Here is a 20,357-nt window from a genome sequence, read left to right as displayed (position 1 = left end):
AGACATAAAAAGACTTGAGAAGTGAGCAATAAAACTGAAGTTTCTAAATCCTAGGAAGCCAGCAAAAGCCCAGCTGTACAGCACAGGGGGACTAGTGTCTCTAGTCCCCCTGTGAGAAGCTACAAAGATGACTCTCGAGTCTCCTGTGAGAAGCTACAAAGGAAGTCACGCTGGGAAAGTATGCTGTGGGCTGAGATATTTGCCTGGCAAGCCTTGCCCAATTCAATCTTTTATGGCAGGAAGTTTCTCTTTCCCTGCAATTTACTACCTCATTTTTTTTCTCCCGTTCTTCAGTAAAGAAGAACAGAAGTATAAGCAACATGCAATAAAAACAGACTGGTAGTACCTAAATGACCCCATGTTCTCCACCTCACTATAAATAACTCCACATAACTGACACTGTATTTGTTTTTAGGGCTGAGCCTCCAGCTCTTATTAGGTGAATTTTCAGTGCTGTTGTTCTTGTCAGATGAGTTACAATCAAAAACGAAATTCAGAAAAACAGCACTGGGCAATGACAAGATGTTCAGCCTCAAAACAGATATGTCAAGATCCTTGGGAACAGTCATCCACTCACAGCATCCAGCACCTCCCCCTGTTGACCAACCTACATTTTCTTTTACATCCTCCATACTCTATATACACTATCCTTCTGTATTTCCAGTTTCTACATTTCCTCGGTCCCTGTATACACTATTAAGTAAAATAACATTTTGTTGCCCATCGAATCTAAGAGACTGAACACCTGGTGTAAATCTCCTTAGTGGGAGCATTCCTATTACCTCTTTCTCAACTGTGGCCTTCCCACCCTCCCCATCATGAACCAGCAGTTGACAGCTTTTTTTCTGCTGAATATCAGAAGGATGCTCTGGTCTCAGGATGAGTTGTGGAGGCTCAAAACTCCTCCTTCCAACACTGATCACTTAAATCTGTTTTGTAAAATTACATATAATCTTCCTATTCTGATGCACAACACATTTTAAAGCCTGTTAGATAAGTCCATTTTCACTGTTCTTCACGGAAAAGAAAACCCTCACTGCACTGAGACAGGGCTTAGTTGTCTATCTAGGTTATAATCAGTTTAGATCCGTGCTCTCCCATCAGCTTTGCTCATTAGGTGAAATGCCTACTCGCTGGAGCCTGACTCCACCCTGCCTTACTGGTTACTCATAACCCTCCCCTGCATTTGCTTTTCCTAGGTTAATCAAACAAATATTCCCAGAGCACTCTCGTAGATAAGCTTTGTTTTCATCTCCAGTAACCCTCCCGGAAGTACTTCTGCACAAACTTCTCTTTCCTGGACATGATTTATCAGAACTGGACACAGTAATGTCTCACCAGTCACCCAGGAGCTTGGCTGTGTGCACACCACTGTCACATTCAGCTTTTTCACAACCACATTAAACTGGCAGCCTGCTTTCATTGTTGACTAATAAATCCAGGTATTTTCCCATTGCTCTGCTGGAGGGCTCCTGGATTCACACTACAAATAGTTATTAATCTGTACATTAGCTACCGTTAATTAATCTCTTATTGTTAATTAATTAGTTACAGTTATTTAATCTGTACAATAGTTATTAATCTGTACAGTATCTCGTGTTTTGTGATATTACACATTCTTATAGGCTCTTTTCTAATACTTGAAGGTCTCAAGTCATCAATAGAAATTAGGTCATTAGTTGAAACTATTACTCAGTTCTGACCAGGCTCTGCAATATTTACAAATGAATTATGACAGTCCTGTAAAAAAATTGTCTACCTCTTTGGTACTGATATATTTAAATCACTCAAATACGTGTGGTTTCCAGTTTACTTCAGCAGCTTTGGACATGGGAACTGCAAGAAGCTGGCAGATAATCTTCTTTCGCCTCGATGCACCAAAGCTATCGCCATTCTACTAAAAAAAAATTTGTTTTGAAGCTTTACAATTAAAAAAAAAAGAATCAAAAACACACAGAAGAAAAGCCAAATAGAATACCCAAGCAAAACACTGCAAAGCTTAAAATACTGCACTTGGCAAGCATTTAACTGGAAGACTTGGACAGGGACAAATGTGCTCAAAAAAGCCCTTAATATGTCTGCCACTGTTAGTTTTGGAAACACGATAACAAGCCAAAAAAGAAGAGAGAAAAGAGGAAAAGAAAAAAAGAAAAAGAGAAAAGAACCAGACTTGCCTGGAAAGCAGGCCGACACCTTGGGCCTTACTTCAGATGAAGATATGACAATGCAGTGGGAAGAACAGCACAACAACAAACATAGCACCAGGACTGGGCTCATTTCCTACAGCCAGAAAGCATTTCCAGAAAGCATCTGAACAGCAGACTAAGGGCTCTGTCTGACCTTCAACCCTCTAATGGAAACAAAGTCTTTACTCCCTGTAACAAATAATTCTAGCCAATTATGATTAAGGGAAAAAAAAGAAGGAAAAAAAAAAAGAAGCATTAAGGAGTCTGTCTCATAGCAAACAAGCAAGCATACAAGTGTGAGCATCTTTCCGGAGTGATACCAGTTCCTGGAAGGAACTGTGAATTCTATCCCATCAATCATCGTCATTTTCTATCTGTTTTGATGGAGCACTTTTCCCAAACTGTACCACCACTTTTTCTGGCCCCTTCTCTCTATAATAAGGGGGCGAGAAGGCAGGCAGGCACCCAGTGCCAACAAACACCTCCGGCCGCCCCCTTGCAGGCACAGCCCAGACCGCAGTGCGTCCACAGGGATCCAACGCGCGCCGGATCGCCGCCTCGGGATCGACGAATCCCACTGACTTTTACACCCAGCAGTGGGATCCACACGGCCGGGAAGCCGCCAGGCCGGGAGCGGCCCGAACTTACCGCGCCGGGGCCGCCTCCCGCCGCCCGGGAAGCGGAACCGCGGCAGCCCGGCCCGCGCTCCCATTGGCCCGGCCCGCCCCCGCCCGCCGGCCCTTCCCGCTCGGAGCCGGCCCGGAGCGGGGCCGGGGGACGCTGTGTGCCCAGGGCAACGGCATCGGAGGGAACGCAGGAAAGGGAAGGGACACGGGCTCCAGCACCGGCAGCACCGCCACTGCCTGCCGGCATCACGTGCGGCCGCCGCGCCCGGGGGCAGGAAGGGGGGCGCGCCACGTGACGGGGCGGTGCCCGCCCTCTTCTTCTTCTTCCTCCTCCTCCTCCTCCCCGCTCTTTCTTCCCCCGTCCCGCCCCGTTGGCTGTTGCCGTGGCGACACGGGAAGGAGGAGGCGGGGCCGCCGCCCCACCCCGGCCGCGCCGCAGCCCGTGAGCGCGGCCCCGCCGCCGGCAGCGCCGCCCAGGAGCCGCCGCGGCGGCCCGGAGCATCCGCCGGGCGGGGAGCGGAGCGGAGGCGGCTGCGGCGGCGGGCACAGGGCGGGGCGGCCGATGGCGGGGGGGTGAGGAGGGGCCGTCGGCAGGTGCGGGTCGGGCGGGCGGTCCGCGCTGGCGGGAGGATGCGCGAGTACAAGGTGGTGGTGCTGGGCTCGGGCGGGGTGGGGAAGTCGGCGCTCACGGTGCAGTTCGTGACCGGCACCTTCATCGAGAAGTACGACCCCACCATCGAGGACTTCTACCGCAAGGAGATCGAGGTGGACGCCTCCCCCTCCGTCCTGGAGATCCTGGACACGGCGGGCACTGAGCAGTTCGCCTCCATGCGGGACCTCTACATCAAGAACGGGCAGGGCTTCATCCTCGTCTACAGCCTGGTCAACCAGCAGAGCTTCCAGGACATCCGACCCATGCGCGACCAGATCATCCGCGTCAAGAGGTGACTTGCCCGGCGGCCGCTCCTCCGGCGGCCGCGCCCGACGCCCACCTGCGGCCCGGCCCGCCCCGCCGGGGCCTGCGGGCCTCCCGCCCCCCCTCCGTGCCCTCCTCCCCCGCCCCGGTGCCCGGATCTCCGGCCCGGGGGCTGCCCACGCCCGCTCAGGTGCCTGCCCCGCGGCTCCCTTCCCTCGCCCGCCTCCCTCCGCCCTCCCCCGGGCTGCGGGGCATTGCCCCCATCCCGCCGCCCCCTCCGCAGCCGCGCCCGCAGCCCCGGGCTCCCCGTGGGCGGGCGCCGGCCGGGGGTGGCGGAGCGGGGGCAGGGGCCGGGGGCTCCCGTGGTTTCCGCCGCTCGCCCTGTCCCCAGCTGCGTGTGCGGGGAGTTTGGGGTGCTCCCGTATGGCATACGGTGGAGAATCTGGCCAGGGGCTGGAAGCGTGGGGGCGGAAAAGCAGTTCCCCAGCGGTGTATCGGGTCAGCCAGCCCTCGAGTGTACTTTCTGGTGGACGTGCTGTGGCCGATGTGCAGGGGAAGCACCTGGATGCTTTCGTGCGGCAGGCGAGAGATCTGCCTGCTCAGATACCTGCATTGGTATTTCCATGAACTTCCCACTCTTAAAAGTGCAGGACGCCAGCCTCCTTCCCGGTGGCAGTGGCGGCTGTGAGTGTTAGGCCTCATGTGTGCTGGTGTTGCTCTTAAATTTCCCACGGTCTCGTTGCCAGCCGCTCTGTTAGGAGCGAGCCCACGGTGGAGAAACACCGGTGCCTACTGCCAGTTTGTTTTTATAATCGCTGCGTTGTTTAGATGTGCATCAATCAGTCAGATGTCGGCAGCTGAAATGCAGCCAGTCGCGCTAAAATAAGGGTAGATGCACCATTTGAAATCATAGCAACCGTTTGAACCGGAGTGTAGATGAGAAAATGCCGCTGGCCACATCGCCGCAGACAGAGGTCTGTTACTGCCCGTGGAGAGAGGCTGTAATTATATCGCAGAACTGGTTGTAGCTTTGGCGTGGACATCTGAAAGGGAAACCCTCGTAAATAACTTAGTTGGACCACATCTGTTGGCTTTGCATCTTAATGTAGAGTAGAGCATAAAAGGTGGTGGTAATGATAATGGCTAATCATATGGTCGGGTATGGTCTGTTCACAGAAACTGCCATTCCAGACCAAGGCCTGGGGAAGATGTATTTTGAAATTGGGGAGGAGGGTGAGTAGGGGAAAGGGGAGGGAGGAGGCAAAGCGCTGCTATTTTTAAAGACTTGCAACTTTTTCATAGTGGGTGTTTCTTAATGTGTGTCCTGACTCTTTCAGTGGAGATTTCTAAAGACCAAAGTAATAGAGTTATTTTGAATTTATTACGAAAATAAGTGCGATTTTCAGTATCCTTCCATTCTTATCATTCGCGCATACCTTACAGAAGAAGGTTTTTTCTTTAAGTAGCTCGAATAGATTTTATTCATTAATAAATGCTTTTGGTTTTCTTGTATTTAATCGTCACTATAAATTCATCTAGCTTCTGAATTTATATCTGTGGCTTTTGCAGCTTGCTTTGTACCTTGTGCTGGAGCATCTGCATTCAGATCCCAGCTGACCAGCTGTAGATAGGTGAAGCAGAATAGAAAAGCAACTTGTACTTCCATAGTTACATTGACTCAGCACTGCTGAGAGTGGGTCTGAATGCTGCTCTCATTTTTCATCTGCCAGCTCTTTTACTGCAAGACTCCAGCTTTTGGTTAGATATTTTGTGAGACATATGAGCAACATTGTAATCCTAAATTTCATTTATGCAAAGTAATCTAAATGCAGCTGAAATCTTGAAAATTTTAGCAAGCCCAGATAATTTTAATTGAGTTGTAGTTGAAAGGAATGTGATGCATTAAAAGGATGTAGCTTCAGCAAGGGTACCAGATTTTTACTTGTTAACTTGCCTGATTTGCATATGTGGGTTGTGGTGGGGGTGTTATGTTTTGGAACTTAGGTTCGCAGGCAGTGTAAGACCTAATGTGCTGTAGACTTAAGCTTGCATCTTTTTTACCAGTTGAACCTGAAAAATGCATATTTACAGATACAATATGCATCTGTACAAGGACTTCTAAATTATAATTTACAGTCGCAGAAAGGCATTTAATCCATGCTGAGAAACAAATAATCGTAGTATTATTTTCTTGGGGGTTTTGGATGACAACTGTATGCTTATATTGATACAAAACCATGTTCTGAAAAATCTCTGAGCTTTAGTTGTACTGAAAAACAATTGGCCAGGTCTCTTAAGTGGTAGGTATCTGTGCATTTTACATATTGTCCTTGCTATTTTGTTTTATTTTCGGATTAAAGAATCCCTGTGTTATACCATAATTAAAGAGTAATTTTAATTACACTCCCAAAAGTAGAAAAGCCAGTTGAAATTCCCTCTTTGGGTTAAGAGATGCACACTTGAGTCTTCTGCTTCCCTGGTCTAACCAGCACATACCAGGCCAGCCAAGCTGAGCGAGTCCTTCGCCCCACCTGGTGAATCTGAGTGACCTTAGAGGAATGAATGACATGTTCATGAATGACAGAGAGGAAACAAGTGGACCTTCACTTAACTCTGAAGCTTAGTGGTTAGAAGAGATTGAGATCATTCTTGCCACTCTAGTTTCTGTTCTCTTTGAATTTAATACTAGCACATAAATAGGCTTAGTCTGAAATCCAGCTCTGCCAGCTTGCAGAGAACTCCCCTAATGGCAAAACTGTGAAGTTGAGCTTCCTTGTGTAGTGTCTGTAGGCCTTGCATCCCTTTCAGTCATGGTGCACAGCTTTATCCAGAGTGGAGGATGTCTCCATGGCTTTTGAACAGGTAATTAAAAGTCTTTCTCAGAAAATGTTTTAAATGTAAACAGTATTCCTCTTCTCAAAGTAAAAAAGCAAATTTTGTTTAGATCTTTCTAAGAGAGAGTCCAGGTGCTTTACCTTGAGAAGGGAGCCCTGCCAGTTCTGGGTGCATAGGTGCACCCCCAGCAGCTCTGCCTAGACAGAGGATGAGGAGGAGGAAGAGGTTTCAGAGGTGCTCGCTGTACTCTGGGCTGGAGTTTCCTGCAGCACAGAGTGCTGCCAGCGCTGGATGAAGGATCACAGTGGTACAAAATCACAGCTGCCTTTCTTCCTCCAGATGCTTCATCTGAAACACCTTGATCCAATCCCAGTTTGGGCACCTGGAACTGGTTTCTGAACCTTGCTTTTGCCAAATAGGTCCTTTAAGCCTCGTTTCTTGATTCTTGCATATGCTGAAGGGCTGTACTGCTAGGAAGATGGAGTGTGCATAGGGTAGCTTTGAAGACTACTTATTTTCTGTATTCAAGAAGGATAAAGAGAAAGAGCTGCTCCTTTACTGCCTCCTGGTGAGGTAACACACAAAGTATGTCACCTGTGCAATGGTGGGTGCTGCAGCTCTGGGGCCTTCTTCCTTAGATTTACTGGCTTGTCAGCAAAGAATTGTTTATGCTGCAGACAGAACTCACCATAGTTTCAGAATGAGCTGTTTTCTGGAGAAACCTTCTATTTGTGAGAGCAGGGCTAAATTGGATGAGTGGGCCCATGCCAACAAAGGTCTGCAGTGAAGGAAGAACAGAAGCTGTCAGAAGAACAGATTGGAAGTGGTGCACCCCAGTTAGATGTTGAGATTTAGAAGTAATTAGTGAGTATGAAGATTAGGTAGTGCAAATTATATTCTTATTTTTGTGGAAAAAGGAGTTGGGTATCTTCTAACACTTTTGTGTTTGTTGTGTGATTAGAAAGCTCTCTAAAGAGAATCTGCTGGTATTTGCCAAATACTGAATTTTAATTTTTAATATGACTGCCAATGTTTTTCTATTATGGAGGTATGTTTAAAACTCACTAGGTATCAATTCTAGGTGCTTGCTTAGCCTTCGTTAGTGTAATTTCTCAATCTGTTCTACAGGCATTTTTATAGTGGTTTTTTTTCAGTTGAACCCCAAGAAAGAGGAAAGTATTATTATTTCTATTCAAGCAGAAAACTAGTGCCTACAAGTAAAAACAAACTCAAAGTTAGTTCTGAGTTCTTCACTTGTAGTAATTTCTCTAGGTGTCTGACCTGTGCTTTAAGTACAGGACTGTTGCATTCACGTTTTAGAGACTAACAGAGCCTACTTAAGTATTTCTCAAAAGGGCTATTTTACTCCAAGGAGTGAAAAAAACCTCCTTTTCATTAATCTAATGCTTTTTCTCCAGAAGAAAAAGACTAGAAAATTTATTTTATTTAGATTGACTGGAAATGTAGACTAAATTATATAAGTATATTGCTATGAAATAGCACAGAAATCTGTCTTTGAGTTGACAATGTTCTTTGTAGCTGTGGTTTGTGAACAGGATGAAAATCTGCCTCTCAGTCTAGGGATTCTGTGTAGTATTAAAACATACAAGAGATGTAATTATTGAAATTTATTAATTGTGAAATCAGCATCTTCAGTCAATGATAGTTGATGTATTTAGTGATTATATGGTGATTAAGTCTGGAAAACTATATTTGAAATTACAAATTGCTCAAAACTTTAGTTGAAAATATTGCTTTCCAAATACTTTGAAATTGAAGTATGGTTTTTATTCAAAGAACATAAAACCTCTTTAAACAAGGTTGAATTTTTCAGTTTTCTGAAGTTCTGTGTGTGTTGCATCCTTATTTTCAGAAAGTATTTTTTTCTACTTTTACGAAGTAGTTAGAGAATTCTTCATAAACACTGGTGTAACATCTTCAACCACAAACATGGATTCAACCTTTCTGGAAAGAACACCAAAGTGTTTGGTAGAAGTGAAATATGGAAAATCCTGTTTCTTCTTAAGTGTACTGTATGCAAAGCTTGATAAATGTCTAGGGATTTTCATAGGTGCTAGCTGTGTAGAGATGGCAGAAATAAGCACCCTAAGTCTTTTTTAGGAAGAGTTATTTTTCTTGCAATCATCTTAATGTAATGGATTGTGCTGAGTACTCATCTTCAGGTAAAAAAAGGCAGAGTGGGTAAAAAGCATTCTCCCCTTGGCCAAGCTGCCAACCACTCTTGTGCACCTATGAGATGGAATTTAGGAGTTCATTGGAAGAACAGATTGACAGATTCTAAATCTCAGCAAACATTTGCACATATTCAAGTACAATAGAAGAACTCTACTGGTCTCCCTTTTCCTTCTTTCTTAGTTAAGGGACACCTATGGATAGCTGCTTCTCAGGTGGGAACCTCACCAGTTTATAAGAACAAAATATAAACTCTTTAGGCATATGTAGAGATATAGAGGAGGGGTAGACAGAAGTAGTCAGTCATACCTAATTGACTCTGTGTATAATATCAGAACCTTCAGATGTCCGGCCATCTCTTGTGTTTCATTGGGGAACTGATACATAGACTGTCCTCTAGAGAGTGTCTGTGATAGAAAGAGCATAACTCAAATTTGTGCTCTTGTGATTTTAAAGTAACTTTAGACACCAAAAGAAGCATTGTATAGAGCTTAGATTAATTTTTTGTGTGTGTGAATCTACCTTTGTTTTAATTTGAAATTAATGAACTAATTCTGTCAGATAAAATTATAGGTTCCTACAAGTCTTATATAGACAATCCTCTAAAAAATGTCTCTGACAATGTGCAATTTTAAGCTATAGAAGACTATTTTAAAGTTGTTTGGCTTAGTCTTAAAATCAGATATTTCAAGGTGCTCGTGCATCTTCAGAACCTGTAACCTTTAATATTTTCCTGTAGTAACTTTTGAATTTAATTACATATTTGCAGAGTTCTCTTGACTCTTCCCCCTCACACTTTCCCACTCTCACATTCTTGATAATCTGAAATATTACTTTGAATTTCTTTCAGTGGAAAATGTGAAAATTGGAGACAATGCTTATAACCAAAGTGTTCTAATGTGTTGGGGGTTTTTTGGCTGTTTCCCTGCTCCCTACCATCCCCACAGCCTAGTCCAGATAATTTTATAGGTATTCCTTCCCAAGTTTTACTTATTTTTCTCTGTAAGGTAAAATGACATTATAGTTTTCATATCCAAACACTGAATATGAATATTTTTTATCCCCTCCTGCTTTTTAGGTGTTCTTTGGACTTTTATTGAAAAAGCCAGGTAGGCAAGCTCCTTTTGTATGCGTGTTTAGTTTAGATTGTGCTAGTTTAGAGTATAGTGCTTTTTTTTTTTTTTTTTTTTTTAATGATGCCTGTACTCCTTAGCATCATCTTCTGGGTTTGGGTCTTAATTGCTGCTGTAGCTTATGTTGTTGTAGAGATGTGTGGATAATTTTTGGATAGCTACAAATATCAAATAGTAGAACAGTATGTGGCAAGACTTCTTAAATTTGTTTTTGGTTGTGCAATATTGCTTGATTGTGTCTGTGTTGTAAAAATATCATTTAATGTGTTAAAGACCAAATATTATCATGACTTTAACTGCTTTCATAACTTAGTTCAGTAATATAGCATTAATGCTTGGGGTTGAATGTTTTCTATCTTGCCCTTCATTAGGCTGTTTTGACAAAGATTTTTGAATATTTGAAAAATTTTATTTTAAAAAAACCATTGCTCATTAGAATTTCTAGTTTTGTCTTTGAATTTCTTGTTTTGCTGAGAGGACAGTAATTCTTTAAATATGGTTATTTTTATAGCCAACACAGTTGTCAGTAAGTTTAATATTTTCTTTCAAAATATTTCTTCTGTTGCATAGCGTGTGGATAGAAATAAGTTTCATTCTTTGGTCAAAGGTGAAGCAATCTGGGTGACATTGTTTAGTTAAAGCTCCTATGTTATCAGCCATACTTTTAAGGCCAGAATTTCAAAAATAGACATTCTTTGGCTGTTGGAAGTTTTTAAATTAAAATGTGAAATGTCTGAGTGGGTGGATCCCCCAAAAAAATCGTCAAATCCTTCCGTTAAATTTTATTTCTAGTTTTTTTCTTAATAATTGAATGTCAGATTTTTATTTCTTGTACCTAAGAAAAAAACTGGGGTTACTGGTTATTTAATTTCTGGAGCATTACAAGTGTTGCTCAAACAATTTTTTTTCCTCCTTGTAAATGGTGTAGGTGGTACGTGATGATAACGTTTTGAGAGAGAATAGGGAAGCAATCGGGACTGCAGTGCTAAATTATCCTGGCACGTAGTGACTTGTATAAAGATTTCTGTATAAAGATTTTAAGGTAACAAGAAGTGTAGCTATCTGCTTCTATGGGCTGTCTTATTCATTAGCTTGCTTCTGCTCTTTTTGGGGGGTTTGGGTTTGTTTTGTTCTGCTCTGGGTTTGTTTTCCAGAGCTTTCCAATCCAGGACTAGTATTCAGTTTTTGCTGCACTAAGGCAAACACTCTAGTCTAGGTGCAGTTTACAATGATGACTGCAACTTGAACACTTTCTGTATCAATGGGTTGGATGCATTTTGGCAGCTGTGTTGTCTTAAATCCTAGTCTAGACAAGAGAATTAAAGGTGTGTTATGAGCATGTTATCCTTTCTCAACATTAATGTCACGGGGCTCACACTGTACAGTTAGGTGCTGTACTCTTCAAAAATGCAATGATGACAATATTTTAGTTCTTGTCTTGGTTAGCCCTAGACTGGCTGAAAGATCAGGTGAAGGACAAACAAAAGGAGTGTTTTTAGGATTGATTAGTTTGCTTTGAAATATCACTTGTGTCTTGTAGATGGAGCTTTAACAATTTTTAAAATATTGTCTTCTGCAAAAGTCATGGTAATGAGGAAGACATTAAAGCATTTTAAAAATATTAGGATGTAATAGGGTGGTGGTCTGTGGTAAAAAAAAATGCAGTTCTTACTTTAAAGAATGGTTTGGGGACTTCCATTATTGTTCTTGTTAACAGGTAGCCACCTTAACTAAAAGATTAATAGTGTTTGAGATTCCCATGTGAGTTTCAACTCAACTACAATTTAATTTGAACTGGAAATGAATTGGATAAGGCACTGAACTTAAGTGCTCTACATGTTGTGCAGAAGAGCTTTGATCCTGGATTTCTGATTAATTGCAAGAAAGGATGCTTTCAAGAAACAGCCAAATAGGTCACCACAAGCCTATAAGCATGTCTGCTGAATTATGAGCAAGTTTTCAGAGGAGAATGTTTGAATTGTTTGCCCTCTTACCCCTAATATATTTTACAGTAAAGAGTGTAAGCCAGGACTGATCAACCTACTTTATCTGATTAGATCTGGTTGCAGTTTCCAGCACTGCTGTAGCATCTTTTAAACTGCTGTACAAAATCTTACTTGAAACATTTTATAAAATAATTGGAATGCTTCTGTCTTTTCAGAAAGCTATGAACTTTCTGAAATATAGAAATGCATAAATTCTCTCCTCAGGAATCCCTTTTCTTTTGAAATGTCCTTACTATGTTTTTAATTTAATTTATAAATTTTAGAAACTCCTTGGTTTTGTTAGAACTAAACAATGAATATAAAATGTTGGGGGTTTATACCATTTTCCCCAGAATTTATAAATGAGTGGGGAAAAAATCTGTTGGGTTTTTTTTTCACCCACCTCTGTATTTATTGATGCAAAATGCTGAACAAGTGTATTTTTTTGAACTATGACATCAGTCCTAATTTGTATACTGGTGCTTGTAAATACATGTTTTTAGGAAGGTATGTTTTCAGTCTGTGGATTACTTTCCAGTGCCAAAAGAACTTGATGTATTAGTAGGTTTTCCTAGTAGTTGTCTTCTATCTCCAGGTTCAGAATTTGCCTCTCTTCTGCTGAAATAATTCTGCTGAAGGCCTGTCACACAGTGGTGTTTTGTGGTTTATTTGTGGGGTTTTTTTAGCTTCAGGAATTCAGGTTGGGTTTTTTTTAATAATTTGGGGGGCAGAAGATGGTCATGTTGAGCTATTTCTTCTGGAGGATTTTATCAGATGCCTTTCATACCCCTCTAACCTCACAAAGCAAAAAATCTAAACTGGTCTGAGTGTGTTTCAGTCTCCAGTTAAATCCAGGCTCTCCATCTCAGTGCTTAAAGAAGGCATCTGCTCTAACAGTCTCAGATGCAGTTAGATTCTTGGTAGCTGAGTGCATGTCACTCCCTACAATGCCTGGAAGAGAGAAGAATGAGTCACCTTCTGCTGGGTTGAGGCTGCTGCAGTCCACTGTCAAAGTCCAAGTGAAAATGTGGAGTGAGTTCTCCCATTGGTTTCTTCCTTTGGGTGTGGTTTTAGGTTTGGAGGGAGGGGAGTGGTGGTTGTCAGTGTGGTACCACTTAAATCTGTTCAATCTGCTTGGATTCTTTAACAGATGAACTCCTCAGGATGCATGGAGGCTTTGGAGGTAGGAGAGGTTGGTTTTGTTATTGCACCAAATGTGCAGGATGCAAGCAGGCACTCCTGGCATCAGTCTTGTGAACATGCAGTGCTCTGGAACAGATGCCTTTTTAAAAATATTTTTCCCCGATGCCAACCTTCTCTTTTTATGCATTTCATTTAGAAATAAATGAGAGCTGACCCTTACAGGAAAAAAACAATAAGTTATTTTGGGTCATTTCCCTAGGAACCTGCTTTGTTCTAAGATGTATAATACTGTTGCAGCAAACCAGTCAAACTACCAAGTCATATATGCAGAATCTTTTCTCTTGAGAAGTAGTCTTGGCCACGGGTCAAAAAACTTAAAAAGAATGGGAGAGAAATGGAAGTCAGTATGTCATCATGAAGCAACAGCTGACCTTTCCTGAAATATTATAGTCACCTGGACTAGGGGAGTCTTCTGGTGATCATTAACTATATGGGATATCAATTTTGCATTTTTGCAGTGACTTCCTAATCTAAAGAGAATAAGCAGTCCTGAGAAATCAGTCCTGGTACTTTTCTTTATCTTGTACATCCAATCTTTTTCTGTTGTTCCCTTGGGATTTGTGAATTTGCCTTCTTGAGTTTGTACTTACCTTCACAGCGGTACATATTCAACAAAAAGACTGAAGAATATTTTCTCAGCCTCTCTTGCAGTAGAGTGGTTAGAACAGTCTTCTGGGAAAAGCAGATGTGAAACTCCTGTGACTGAAGGAGGTGTGTAGTGCAGGTCTGTCACCTCATTGATCAGGGTTGTAATTGCTGTACTATGTTAAATGTGAGAAACACCATTGACACCACTTGCTTTTATTCCCAGGGCTTTCTGTGGGAGTGATATCTGTTGTGGATTTTCTTGCATATCTTACAATTGTTGTGTTAGTAGCCTCAGTAAGCAATGTTTAGTGAATTAGGCCTCTTGAGGGACTTGGCTGCCTGTATAAATCTGCAGAGACCATAGGTGTGTGACCCCGTTTTGGTTCCAGTATGTGGCACAGCTGGGCTTGCACAGCTCTAGGCCTTCAGACAGATACCTTGTTTTGACAAAAACTTTGGGTGGGTGCAGCTTTTGAAGAAATTTATTGGGGAGCAGTCTCCTGGTCATGGGCCTCTAAATGCTTCTGGAGTCCCATTGTATTTATCTACCTCAGTATTACTTTCAGACCCAGAAATATTTGCCATCAGAATGAGTAAATCTCTCTGCCTCCTTTTTCACATCAGTTTCATTCTGTATGTTTTGAGCAGTGAGTTTCTGAATGCCTTTGTGTGACTTTTTTAGTATAGAGTATGGAGGAGGCCACAGCCTTGATGATCAAATCATCCACAGCATAGGGTTAAGAAATCTTGTACTTCAGATCTCTTCCTTCTCTAGAAGGAGTTCCATGCACAGCTTATGTTATATTGCTGATTATAAAATTTTATTTGGAGTAGAATCTGCTTAGGTGTCTATCCTTATACAAATGGTTGTCTGAGGGATGATAGACTCCTTCCTAGAAAGAAACTGGAGAAGATTATGGTATCAGGATAGCCTGTCAAGAGTCCATAGAGTTTTAGTGTTAAGGGTCAAACAGGAAGAAATTTGATAAGTTTGCTTTCATTGGATATCTCTTCTGTCTGTCTGGGTACCCGTCCTGGTACCTTTCTTTATGTTGTACATCCAATCTTTTTCTGTTATTCCCTTGGGATTTGTGAATTTGCCTTCTTGTGTTTGTACTTACCTTCATAGTGGTACATCTTCGTATGTTTGGGTGTCTGCAGCCTTACTTAACATCAGAAGCTGCAGATGCTCAGCAGTCTCCTTTCATACCATCTGCTTCTCCAGTAGTTGTATAGGTTAGTTAGCCTTGTGAGAGAATCAATAGCCTTGTGCTCCTTGATGTTCTAGAAAATTTAGGCACGATGACACATTGTAGAATTGCACTCAATCCAAATATTCCCAAAATTCATTAAAACTGGGGAGAAGCCAGGCTGCCTGATTTGTGTGGCTATGTTTTGATGGGAGTGTGGTTCAAGAGTCCTCTGCTGCCTTTAAAGATAACATAATGGATCAGATGATAATTTTGCCTGGACTGAGTGAATGGGTATCTATCTAATGGTCTCACTTTTAGTCTGGTACCATACAGGATGTCATTGTCCCATCTGGGATTTTGTGAGCTCTGTTACATAACAAAGTATCACTGTTTTATTATGTAGTTGTGGCAAATTTCTGAGTCTGTTTTACCTTCTAGCAGTTTGTAGACAAACTTCTTGTAACTCTTATTTCTCATACTCTCTTCTAACCAGATCTCTTAGCAACAAAAATCAGATACTTGCTGCCTGTCAGATGAGTCTGTTAACAACGGTTGGCAAGGAATGCTGTTCCTGTTACCACTCTTGAGTTCCAGTTTTTACATTGTGGGAGTGGTCCTGCTGCCACCTGGCCTTTTGCCCCAGATTCTGCACTGACCATGAAATTGGAAGACTTGTTCCTCACCTGTGTGAAGGTGGTTTTCAGGAGCCACAATGAGCAAGTGCAGTCCTTGGACAGTCTCCTGATGGACTGGAGCTACTGTTCCTTTCATCTTTTTGATTCACACTGTGGTTGCACCCATAATTGCCAAGAGCTCAACTACCGGGCTGCAGAGGTGGTTTGCAGACAGGACATGTGAACATTTAATGGGAGGTAGGGCCCTTTCTCAAGGGAAGGAAGTGACAGGCACTTGCAGATGATATGAACCCTCCATCACAAGACAAAACTGTAGGAGGCGTGCTCAAAGGGTCTGTATCTCTAAAAATTGTATCACCAGAAGCTGAAAATAAACATCATGGTAGCTTGATGGTGGAAAGGTGGTTTATCCAGACTGCTTCATCTTAGTTACTTTAGTAACTCTGAACAAATCCATGCAATTCAGGTTTTACCTACCAAAGTTTACAATGTAACTCTGTTATGGAAAGGAAAACAAAATATTCAGAAAGCTACCGTCAGAGTACTTGAACTTAAAATGGCCAAATTGCTCTGGAACATAAGGAAGAGGGAAGGCAGATGCTATGAATTGCAGGGCTTACTAATATGTCCCTAAGCTTGACAGGGACACATTGTAGAAAAAGAAACAACCTGTGTTTACAAAGTTTTCACCTCTGGAAAGATTTGCTGCATTGTAGGCTCTACATGAGTATGATTTTTGAAAAAAGACAATATTTTATTTCCATGGCTTCTCAAGAATTTAGTCATTCAATATAACTGCTGCAATTTATTGCAAGATATTGCCTTTTCTATTTTTTTCTCACAAACTATATTTGGTAAAAAATAAACAAAAAAAAGATAAAAGCATCATTTTTTAAATGAGTCTGTTCAAGAAAGAAAAGAACCTAAACATGTGAAATTGCATAACTGGGGGAATGTTGAATTCTTCTCCAGATGGTTTTTAGTCAGAAATAGTGACTGCCATCATGGTAGCTTCATCTGCCAGAGAGGGACAATGGTGAGCTCAGCCTTGGATGAAAGCTGAGAAGGCACACCTTGAAAGTCTATCATTACTCTAAAATTAAGCAATTGTATTGCCTTCCTAGCTGGGATAATTGGTCTGGTAATTGAAGTGTACATTCTTCTCCAAGAAATGATCAAAATGCTTGCTTTGAAAGACTTTGTCTGTCAGCAAGAAATGCGGTTAGATTAAAAGGACTGGGAACAGTCTAGGCTTCACACCTCTGCACACACCTTCAGATTAATTGGAATGGCCTTTCTGAATAGGACAACTTAATGTGGAAAAAATAATTAATGAACTATTTTCAGGAAATTCTAGTTACCAATTAGTGATTCAATGAAGAAGGTGTAATGGACTTGGGGGTGTGTGTACAGTACGTTTAAACATAATCTCTTTCTTAGAGAAAACCTTCTTTTTCAAATATTTCAATATTTTTCTAATATTTTCTTGCTGTTACTTTAGAGGGTTAAGTCTACAAATTACCATCCTTTCTGTACCTAAAATGTGACAAATAGACATGTAAATATTGGGGTAATATTTTGTTTCTTAGAATAAAACTAACTACATGTGTTTTTTAAAATTAAGTTTGCTCAGAAAGAGAGACAGTCAAAATGTATGTAAAACATACGCACAAATATATGCATATATTTACACAAGTGGTTTTCAGTCACTTAGCCATCTGGGGTCAGGACTCAGGATAAAAGGAAAAAATAATGAATGGATTCTATCAGGTTCTGCAGTCATCTTCTGTTTTAAAAAGATTGAAATAGGCTTTTTCTACATGTGAAAATTCTTTCACCAAGTTGCCTCTGAACAAATTTGTTTAAACCAGTGTAAAGCCACACTGTTTGTCTCATACTTAATTTGAGCAATATGAAAATTGGTATCCATGCAGGAATTCGCAGCATTTTAAAGAAGTTTCTTAGGTTTGCGTGGCTTGTGTTTGTTTTGCTCTGGAACAAAAATTGTGTCAGTGAGAAGCATAGGCACTGATTTTGTTCTGTTTCCCTCTCTCACACACTTGTGCACGGGTTGCTCTTTCTGTCCTCCCCATCTCCGGGTGTCACTGGTCATCAGCTGGCACACGGCCCTGGCAGAGCGCCAGCGTGGAGCCGCTCCGCTGCCCAAGGGATGCTGGCAGCCAGAGCCCGGGGCTCTGACCCCAGCACTGCTGACACAGCCTTGGCACAGCCAAGGTGCCCGTGTCCCCAGAGATGCAGCAGCATGGTGGTGGTGCAGCCCCAATGGCCAGCCTTACAGGTAGGGTTAACAGGTACAAGATAAAACAGTCTGCAGGCTTGACTGGCTGCTATAGAGTGTCTTCGTGGACAATGAAATGACTGTCAGACAGGTTAGTAAAACTCTTCTGGGAAAGAGGAGCTTTTTATAACCTAGAGTAGACCCAAGGAAATTAACATTTATACAGTAGTTAAAATATAAATAACTCGACATCTGAGATTATGACTGTATCTGAGTTCCTCATTCTAGATGGCTTCATTTTATAGTTAATCAAATACTAGATTTGAGATATTCATGCACGCATCTGTGTATGTGAGAAAAAGTAAAATGTTTAGATTTTGCTGTTTTACCAGGTACCCTGTATTTAATGTCATCTTGTAAACAAGTTCTTACTAAGAAATGTCTGGATATTCAAATGGGTTATATTCACAACACTGATTCAGAATGAAATAGTCTGTTGTTTTTCTTTAATTGGTACCCATCCTATTGTAGAAAGAATGAAAAAAATCTCCTGAGAAAATTATTTCTGAAGTTTATGCTCGAGATAGAAGCGAGGTTATCAAGAAATTGTTCTCTATCCTTATCTTTATTCCACTTAAAGGTAGTATGTTGGAAGGCAGTATTTTGCATTTGAAGATGAACCAGAGTTTATTTTAATAAGAACAAACAATCAAAAAATCCTGACAATTCTGAAGCTCTTATTTAGGTCTGCTCATCTTTGGATGTGGGAACAATTTCACTTAACAAGATTATATACACTTTTTGAATAAAATTTCTGGAGATAGAAAGTTGAGGTGTTGAAGATGGAGCTGACTTCTTTAACCCAGAGAATAAAACCTTCTTGGTGCTCTGTTTAGTCTAACATTCCAATTATTTATAGTAGGCATATGGTAATTAGATAAATTGTTCTGTAAGATAAGGACCACCAACTTTCTGAAGTCATGGCAGAATGGTTTTGTTACCAAGTAGAAAATAAAATGTTCTAGTAGAAACTTGGCAGGAGTGAAAAGACTTACAGAGCATCTGCTCATTATACTAGTCAAGGCCTTGGATTTTTACTTTGTTGGTAGAGGAGGGTATGACTATGGTCAAAAGTAACTGAAATAAGAGTACTATTTCTGCAGTAAAAGAGAAAATGCATTTATACTGTTTTGTCCTGAATTGGTTCACTGCATCAGTGTGATCACTTGCTTAGAGTTTCTGTAAAGTAGTCCATCTTCTGAAAAGTATCCAGAGTTCCGCCCTAATTGTACTATTGTGAGAAGATCTGTCTCAACAGAGCATTTTTTGCAAAGTTTTTTTTATATGCATTGTAGGATATTTTTATTAGCCTGAAGGACATAAAGCTGTATTCTTCTTTAGTTTCTAGGGCAACGAAAGGCTCTGCTTTGAACTAGACACACAAATTCTTTTCAGGCTATGCAGTATCATAAAAACTCCAGTATCTACCTGCCTTAGCTTCTACCTAGGGACTGATGAAAGAGCAGAAGTTCAGGCCAGGTTGTTTGCCAATTAGCCCTGTTATTTTTGTTTTACTTTTTGAGTTTTAGTGACCTGCAGCTAGGTTCATTGCGAGCAATCAGATTCTTTAAAAAGCAAATAAATAAAAGCCTCTGTGGAACTGTAGTTTGTATCGGTATGTAATGCTCGATTCTGCAGACTACATTGTAGCAGTCAAATTATCAGAGGTCAGTTTTCCTACCAAGGCTTGCATTTCAGGGGCCAGATCTGGGTAACGCCAAAAGTCAGGAGCACAGACTTTTTGGAGTAAAATGTTCTTACCTTGAAATGGAAGAGAAAATGTTTCTTTCCCTGTGGTTTTGACTGGACAGGACAACATGATTGTTCCTGAACTCTAATCCTTTGGAAGTGGGTGATGCTACTAAGAAGGTTTTGAATTAATTGTTAGGCCTATTCTTGAAGACTGTAAAAGTATAATTTTAATGAGCTAGAGAAAATCTCATTAGAATAGTTTAAACAAGTTTTGCAGTGGAATTTTTATCAGTGATTATAAATTGGTTAAAGTAATGTAAGAGTGTGTTGGCTTTGAAGAGTGAACTAATACTTTAGAGAACTATAGTCTTTTGGCCCTTTTAAAATGCATATGAATTTCACTACTTTTTCCTATTTTTACTTTCTATATCCACTAAAAAGTCTCCATTTTATAGTTTAAATAAACAAGGATAAAGAGTTTGAAGTTGTCATTAAGTTATGCTTGAGCTTTAGTTAATTCTGCAAAATCTGGTTAGTTCATTTTGCTTTCTAAATTCTGAGATACATGTCTATCTCAAGGCCTGTAAGTATGATTATCACTTCCTCTACATAAATGAATAGCTATAAATATTTATGTAACTTTGTCATTTGTTTCTCAGCCCATTTTCTGTGTAAACAAGCATTATGCAACTCAGTTGTCCGCTTGTCTCATCTTCCTCCATTACCTGCCAGTAAGTTTTGAATTCTGCAGCACAGTTAAACTAAATTAAACATTAGGACAAATTCCCAAAGTGACCATGGAAGGCCTGTCCTTGGAAGTTTTCAGGACTGAGCTGTGCATGGCCCTGAGGAAGCTGGTTGAGATTTCCTGGC

At 41.3% G+C, this 20,357-nt stretch overlaps 1 protein-coding gene across 1 annotated transcript in view; it reads left to right on the top strand.

The window, feature by feature from the left end:
- Positions 1-3,431: 3,431 nt before the first annotated feature.
- The window catches only part of RAP2A (RAP2A, member of RAS oncogene family), a 29,514-nt gene continuing 12,588 nt past the window's right edge, over positions 3,432-20,357 (top strand). The window contains exon 1 of the mRNA XM_030943574.1: positions 3,432-3,756. Coding sequence (XP_030799434.1) covers positions 3,443-3,756 — 314 coding nt within the window. The 5' untranslated portion in view covers positions 3,432-3,442. The remainder of the gene's footprint in view (positions 3,757-20,357) is intronic.

This window comes from Camarhynchus parvulus, chromosome 1 (assembly GCF_901933205.1).
Source record: "Camarhynchus parvulus chromosome 1, STF_HiC, whole genome shotgun sequence".
NCBI classification, from domain to species: Eukaryota; Metazoa; Chordata; class Aves; order Passeriformes; family Thraupidae; genus Camarhynchus; species Camarhynchus parvulus.
Note: the sequence above shows the minus strand (reverse complement) of the source record. Positions and strands in the feature narration are given on the sequence as shown.